The sequence below is a fragment of the Berghia stephanieae genome, chromosome 8, assembly GCF_034508935.2.
Source record: "Berghia stephanieae isolate SIO BIC M18660-M18661 chromosome 8, UCSD_Bste_1.3, whole genome shotgun sequence".
NCBI classification, from domain to species: domain Eukaryota; kingdom Metazoa; phylum Mollusca; class Gastropoda; order Nudibranchia; family Aeolidiidae; genus Berghia; species Berghia stephanieae.
In genome coordinates, this window is record NC_088367.1 from 31,463,409 (window position 1) to 31,472,105 (window position 8,697).

Here is an 8,697-nt window from a genome sequence, read left to right on the forward strand (position 1 = left end):
TCATTTGGAAGACACATGTCCATAATATATATATATATATATATATATATATATATATATATATATATATATATATATATAGAGAGAGAGAGAGAGAGAGAGAGAGTGAATGATATATTTTTGTTAGTTATTCATATCTGTTATTTAATAGGTTGCATCTACTTACGACCCAGTAGAAAACACTATATTAATTATTACTCACTAAACATTCTTGGTACCAGATTATTACTGGTCATTTAGTCAGATCCAATCACATTTTCGTGTTTATAGACATAAGTTCTGGCTAGTCAATTAGATGAGATATTCACGGTGTCATGATGTGTAATCTTAGGAAACTTTATTTAACTTCAAAAACTGTTGCTAGGAGTGAGATTGTGCTGGACGTGCCCTGATTGTGATCTCAGTCGCACCGATGGCAGAAAAAAATTACGCAGGCATCTAGCAAAATTTTCGTCTCTCGGCTGGTCGGTAATTAATTAAGTGTTATTAGTCGGCCTTCTTTTAATTTGGTCAGGGTTGTAAAATTATGTAAGTTATAAAGGTATGTTTGATTTTGAAAATAGCTACAGCGGGTCACAAAAAAAATGCTTACTATATTCCCTTTGGACGTTTCTAAATTCGGCCATGAAAAAAACCAGACCTAGCTACCCAAATAACTGCTGCGTGGACAATGGGCGGGCCTAAAAAAATTAGGCCCACTCTGGATTGATTCCAATCTCTTTGCTTGTGAGGCTAGTGCTTTAGCATTAAGCTCACCCCAAATGGATCACCGCCTTGTCGTTACGGGGGTTGTTAAGGGCATTAGATCGCAAGGGCGATGGTCCGCCGCTCGTCCGTCACGAGTCCATCCCCGTAGACGCTGGCGCCTTGGTTCCCCCCCCCCCCCCTCGGATATACTAGAACTAAATCGCAATTCAAATTGGGCCGAGTTGATTTGCCCATTTGGGGCATACACCAAAATATTATGATATCATTGAGCTGTCGACTCTCAACGATGTTTCTTAACTATTCACTGTTTCTATTATTTCTCAGAAATTTATCTGGAATTCTGATATTCCTGATTGAACAATGATGACAGAGAGTCAGGATTCTTTTGAAAATGTGCTCGAGACATTGGGTGTTCCTGGAAAGTTCCAAGTCACCCAGGTTATCTTTATTCTTTTTGTAGATGTGATCCTTGCTCTCTCAACTCTGAGCTTTGTTTTCAAGGGTAGGTATTTATACTTTGGTGCAATCTAATTTTATAAAGAATGATTCTGATTTATAACATTTCTTTTCTAGTATTCTCCAAAGTGGATAAGAAGGTGATTCTTATTTACGACAGACTGCAATAAATCAATAATCTTTAAAAATATTTTTTGAGCATTTATTTAGCGCAGTGGCAACTAAACAGGCATCAAGCGCTTTATAAAGATGCCATAGCCAACAGCAATGAGGACATGGAGAACAAGGCGATGACGCGCATTTTTTCGACGGAGATAAAATTTTCAATGACCAGGTATTCATTTTAAATATGAATACGGTGAGAGAAATTGAGTAAAGAGTCTTTTACAAGGACTCGACTATGCGCTGCACAAAAGGCTAGTGTCATACCACAAGACCAAAGAACCGCGTATTTGGGCCCCTAGTTTTAAAACGATTATATCATGTGTTCCCGATCTAAATGAATTCTTACTAAGATCATCCACCTCACAAAGTAAGGTCATGCCACGTAAATCTTGGCTGCCTTTGAAAACCTGTTTCTATCAATATGACGAAGCACATGAATAGAGTTCTTTGAATAAACTTGACGATGAAACTAACATTAAAGTCCAACTAATAAAAAGTAATAAACTTGTTTCTTGATAGTAACAGAGAAACAGAAATGGTTCTTATGAATAAAGATGATAATTTCATCCTCAAATTATATAAAATTGTAAAGTGTTGGGGGTGAAGATTGTGGTGGATGAGATGCTTCTCATTATTCATTAATCATTTTTGCAGGATACGAACCAGCTCATGTTTGTAATAGTGTTAACGAGACGTCAATTCTACAAGACATTGGGCTTAGCAATGATACAACTGCATGGATTGAATACGATTCTTGCCACATCAACATCCGCACCAACAACACCAACCTCACCAATAGTAACAGTCAATTCACCACTTTAGCTCAGATAGCTTGTCCCAATGGAAGAAACTTTTCCGATGCCGGAAAGACTTCATTCTTATCTGAATGGGACCTGGTATGCGAGTCAAAAGGAATTGCAGAATTTGTCCAGACTTTTAAAATGCTATCAGCCATTGTGAGCGGATTCACGAGCACGTATTTTGCTGACCGCTTTGGTAGGAAAACCATTCTGTTTTGGTTCATAGCATTTTTTTGGTTTATTGAAACAGTTACCACTTTTTCTTCAAATATATACATGGTGATGGGTTTACAACTATTTGCAGGATTCTTCGCCTCTGGTGCGGCTGACGCATATTATATTCTTGGAGTAGAGCTTATGGTACCACGTTATAGACATTATATCGGTATAACAATATGCACTATCTGGGTATTTCACCTTATTGTGTTTTGTGGAATTGCTTACGCTTTACAAGATCACAGCTGGCGATACCTACAAGGTGTGATTGCAATATCAGGCATTCTTAGTTTTGGAATGATGTTCTTTGTGAAAGAATCTATCAGATGGCTTTCTGCGACTAATAAGAGAGAAAGAGCTTTAGGAATTTTAAGATTCGCCGCGAAGCAAAACAAGGTAAGCTATGAGAACGCAAAACGGAAGCTTTATGAATTTTGGAACCACAACGGTGGCGTGGCTCTTAAAGACCTAGACAAAATCGTTGACGATGAAGTCGAATGTGAGTTTGAAGTGAAAACTGAAACAGGCAACCTCCTAAAATTGATTCGCAACCGACATTTACTTTGGGTGACATTTTTAATGTGGTTTATCAGGACCACGCACAATCTGACGTATTATGGACTTTTCATGACGTCATCAAGTCTTCCCGGAAATCGTTTTCTGACGTTTATATTAATGGCACTGGTAGAAATTCCAGGAAATATAATCATTTTAGTATTGATGAGAAAAATGAATCGAAAAACGGTACTGACGATATTTTTAAGCATGAGCGCCACATTTTTGATGATTTCTACACTTCTTCTTACATTTGGAAATGACTCGACTACGACAGGAGTCCTATCAACTGTCTGTCTCATCATGGGGAAATTCGCCATCACCGCATCGTTCAATGTTGTATTCGTGATATGTCCTGAATTATATCCGACAAACATACGATCAATGGGGAATGGGGCTCTTAGTTGCGGAGCAAAAGTCGGGGCTATGCTGGCGCCATTTTCACGCCCATTGTATACAATTGCCAAGTGGGCGCCTGGTACAATTTATACCATTATGTGTATTATTTCTTTGATTATGATAACTGGCTTGCCAGAGACAAAGAACAGAGACTTGCCAAACTGTATAAATTACTTCGATGATAGAAAACGCAGGAACAGAGATACTTTGTAAAATATTTAGACGTCTAACAATTATTTAGCGCAATATCCACTAAATGTTCTCAAAGCGTTTTACATAGAGTCTTTAGCCAACAGCAACACTAAACATGTTGGATGAGTCATGACGCGTGTTAGGGGATATTACAATTTTTTTAATCCGACGAGACAACGCTGGTCACGGCAAGGTAATCATTTTACACCTGAGTACGGTGAGAGAATGTGAGTAAAGAGCTTTTTCTAGGGACTCAATTATGCACCACTCAAAGCGGGACTCGAACCTTTGACCTTCCGATCTGATAACGTAACCAATCGAGCTGTTTTTGTTCTGTATTTTTTGGGGTCGTTTAGTGACATTTTTATCACAAACATAGAGCAAGCTATTGCAATAATTAAGGCGACTAAAATCATAGAGATAACAAGAATTTTAATAGTATTAATATCAAGAAGCCTTCTAATAGCATATTAACTATAAATATTGCAGGATCCAGTTACATTTTTGACATGGGCAGACATATTTAAGTTGATGTCAAATATAACCCCTAAGTTTCCCACAGGCTCATTAGTGAAGGAAATTAAACAATCAGATAGATTAAGGTGAAGCATGGAAAGATCGACGAGGCCACGTCTTGCGATTTGCAGCACCTATGTTTTGTTTTCATTTAACCAGAGTTTATTGCAACACATCCAGTCACTAATGTCAAGAACTTACCCACAGTCGGTACGTATTTTATTAGAACTTATTTTCTTATCATATCAATGTGGTTTTTAAATGGTCAGTCTTATAGATGTGCATGAGATGTAAAGAGCCTTTTCCAAGGAAACAATAAACAATGAAAAGTAAAAATAAATCTGAATGGCTAGTACCTTTTCTACCCCCCCCCCAACTCATCTTCTTTTGAAGCATTTTAATCCCACCCCTCCCCCACCCCACCCTTGACTAAATACCCTCTCTCTACACACTCTTCAATTAACCAATTAAAATTGACCATAATTTCTATGCCCCTCCCAATTAGCTGATAAAATGACAAGCCGTATTGTCCAGCAATCGGGAATCGGCGTTCTATTGCTCCGCTTTACCATCACATGAATATTATATGATCATATCACGGAATTTGTGAAATGATATTTTTATTTTTCTCATTCCTGAATATTCAAATTTCTTTTTACTTTTTAGTATCCATTACTATGATATGCATGCAACTGTGATTGACCCACCGTTTCAAAACGGTATTATGTGGAACTGACGTGAAATAAATTTTAAGGACTGATATTCCAAATTGTTATAGGCTCATTGTTTTCATAGAAATTATATGTGGTGTGATAGATAAAATTGATAAGATTTGCAGTGATGGACACAGTTTACCTTTTGCATCATATGGACTTGAACTTGAACTATTGTTGTTTTACTGCGCTTGCAACACAATTAGGTCATATTAGAGTCAATAGAAAGGGAGAAATGGGATATTAAAAAAATAAATCTAGATTTACATTTGAAAGCACACAAGAAAAAGTAAGACACAGCATAATGGTTCGAATAGGAACAGATGTAGATTCCAAGAGCATACTATCATTGTGCATAGATTGAGATCACTTTAAAGTCTCATCCAGACCCAGGCACAGGATCCCACTAAGAGGAGCACACTCAACTGTTTATACGTTCAAAACAACAAATACATAACAGAGAGATCATTTACAAGGAAAAAATATGATTTCCCAAAACTTTAATTATACATTTGACTATTTCCCTCCCAGCTAAAGATTCTGACAAGGGAAAGAACAAAACAGGGTATTCTCATTCCAAGACGAAGAGATACAGCATGTTGTAAAACACAAATAGGTGTATAGAAATTTCAGTAATAGCCAATTAGACGTACAGACGTTTCATACACGGCCCGACAGATTTCCACAAATTGTGAATAACAGAGTAAAACTCATGAAAACCGAGCGTTTAAAAGAAGAATTTCAATCTCGTCCAATGGGTATCAACAAGCGACATCTATATATTATTATGAAGTCCTCGGTATCAACCCAAGCTCCTAATATCAGGAGCCGCCTGATATTTTCCTGTCTTCGAGTCGATGGATCGTCGAGATCTAGTGGGTGATTCGTTTTCACTGAAGTCCCTTTTAATTCAAACTACGGAAGTTCTCAATCTTGGAAGTGGAAAACTCATTCTGTTAAACAAACCAAATAAAAAGAAAGGCCCTTTAGAAAATTTGAGACCAATCGTTTTATTATCCACGCTAAGAAAAGTTTTAATCGCAATCATGCTCAACAGAATTAGAGAAAACGTAGATGAATATCTTTCACTATCACAAAGCGGGTTTAGAAGAGATAGAAGCACTGCGGAAATAGCATGGGCCCATCGATGGCTGAAAGCCAGAACGGGGAAATACAAAGAAGAATTTTCCATACTTGGAATCGATGTGAGTTCAGCTTTCGACACCATATGTAGAACCATGTTGTTATTAATCCTTGACTCATTCTTGGGACAAAGATCACGTGAAGCACACAAGAGATACCTATTATCAAATACTACATTACAATTTGAATCCGGCAGAGAAAATGAAGACATCTGAAAACCAAAGCAGCTGGCCACCAATGCATTCAACCAACTCCAAAATTTATGGAATAGAAATAACATAATCAGTGAGAATAAACGAATACAGATTTACGAGGTACTGATTACTCCGATATTGATATATAATTGTTGAACCTGGGGCCTCACAAAGAAGAAATTAGATAGTCTCGATTCGTACCACCGCAAACAATTACGTTACGTAATCGGAATCTATTGGCCAGAGACAATTACCAATACTGATCTCTATGAAAAAACCCAGAGTCCAACGCCTGAGTACAATAATAAAAGAACAGCGATGGAGGCTATTTGGTCATATCTTACGTCGAGAAGATAACATCCCAGCCCAAACTGCAATGACATAATTTTTCCATCATGGCAACAAATATGTAATGAGACCACCAACATCAATAGTAACTACCCTGAACCAGGATCTCTCTACATATCAGAAATTTCTGGATTCAGATGAGACCGAATTAATCCCTGAAGAGCTAAGAAATATTGCAGTGCCCTCTGTATCTTGACAGCCTCAAAACTCTGGCCCAGGAACGGGACCACTGGAAACAATTAACAACATGGATGGAGAGAGCAGATATTCTCATTGACAATGACTGAATCACACAATTCTCAGCAAACGTCATTCGGACTGCGAGGCTTACTGCTACGGAAGGGGGGTCTCTCTCTATTGAGTGAGTGAAGTTAACAGTTTACGGCACAATGGAAGGGGGGAGGGGTTCCGTAATATCTACACACACATGTAAACAAACACACCCACCCACCCGCCCACCCACCCACCCACACACACACACCCACACACACACACACACACACACACACAACGTTTCCCAATGATTGACGACAATTGAAGTATTATGTCCCAGAACCGACGCGGAGCAATTAACAATACGTCTAAACGGAACCTCTCTCGTCGACATGTATCGATTCACGGTGACCCACATCCGCCGCGTCTAATCTATGTCCGTCGGACCGGGTGTGAAAAGTCTGTCCGTCTAAATGGGCCAATAGGCTTTCAGTTAACGAAGGCAACGGTTCACCCCGAAATAATTCCGGATTGAGACGTTGTGTCAAATTATTTAAGAATGGAGCATTCTTTGTGATAGGAGGATCACTTCATGATGCTCTTGGGTCTTCGTGTTCGGCAAGCGGTGAGATGGCCCAGTAGTACACGAATGTCGACCACCAAAATGGCTCCAAACACTAGGAATTTGAAGAAAAACAAATGGAAAATAATTATCATTATTAACATAATCATTATTATCATCGTCATTGTCATTGTCGAAATCATTGTCATCATCTTCATCAAACATATCATCATCACTATTTTTATAAATTTGATTACTTTCAATATACCTTTAATTTCATAATCATCGTCATCATAATGGTCGTCATCATCATCATCATCATCATCATCATCATCATCATCATCATCATCATCACCATCATCATCATCATCAACATCATCAACATCATCATCATCATCATCATCATCATCATCATCATCATCATCATCATCATCAAACAGCTACCCAAACACTGCTGGATGAACAGGTGTGAGGGGGAGGGGCTCCAACAAACCCAGAACTCACCCAGGTTCGCTCTCGGTCCCTTTGTAAGTTATGTAGCGAGTTCTCTATCAACTGAGCTATCGGACAACCCCCCCCCCCCACCCCCACCACCTTCCATTAAAAAGATTGCCTTTTAATCATCTAATCTCCTACACATTGCAAGTAGTTGTTACATTCATTATATCATGAAGTTCACATGTTTACAGGTCTGATAACCGAGCGCAATTATGGCCTTGATTTAGCATTGTTGTAGCTGACACAGTTTTGCGTTGGTTTGAGCTTATCAATTTCAAATACAACTGTGGGTCCATGACAATTTGGGTAATCAGACCTGTAAATAAGTACGCGTCGTTATATCCTCTAACCACAGGCAAAAGGGGAGACACAAGACAAGCAGTGCCGATGTTTTGAAAAAATTGCAAAAATTATGAATTAACAAGAATTAATTATGGGAATTTAAGTTTTAGACACAAGATCAACGCCGCTCAAAACTGCCATGCTCTGATTTTTAAAAACATGCTTTTGATAATTTGACCAAAAGAAAAACTCGTCTTTCAAATATCAATTAATTAAATTGATTCTCATCCTGTACAACTCTCCCCCCCCCCCCCCCCCCCCACTCTCCACCCTCAAACCTGAAATTTGGATAAAGTCCCAGGTTTGAAAGTTTTTGGGAGATGAAGGTCATTTTATTTGACCGATATTTGAAGGACAATTTTTCTGGCCAAAATTATAAATACATGTTTGGTTTGTATTTTTCTTCTTCAGATTTCTGTAGAATAAACCGTTGAAGAAAAAAAAAATACAAGCATTTGTTTAAATTTTGATTTTTTAAAAAGTTTAAGCTTGGACTTCAATTTCGAGCCTCAGGCCGTGGCCTTCGTAAACTCATGGCCTGATACTGTAGCCATCGTTAAGTTATAACCTGACATTTAGCGTAGCCATCGTTAAGTTATAACCTGACATTTAGCGTAGCCATCGTTAAGTTATAACCTGACACTTAGCGTAGCCATCGTTAAGTTATACCTGACACT

At 38.3% G+C, this 8,697-nt stretch overlaps 1 protein-coding gene across 1 annotated transcript in view; it reads left to right on the plus strand.

Moving 5' to 3' along the window:
* Positions 1-8,466, plus strand: part of LOC144978510 (solute carrier family 22 member 6-like) — a 12,528-nt gene extending 4,062 nt beyond the window's left edge. The window contains exons 2-3 of the mRNA XM_078924678.1: positions 1,033-1,210; positions 1,984-8,466. Of these exons, the coding sequence (XP_078780804.1) occupies positions 1,069-1,210; positions 1,984-3,512 (1,671 nt within the window). The 5' untranslated portion in view covers positions 1,033-1,068 and the 3' untranslated portion in view covers positions 3,513-8,466. The remainder of the gene's footprint in view (positions 1-1,032; positions 1,211-1,983) is intronic.
* The last annotated feature ends 231 nt before the right edge of the window (positions 8,467-8,697 follow it).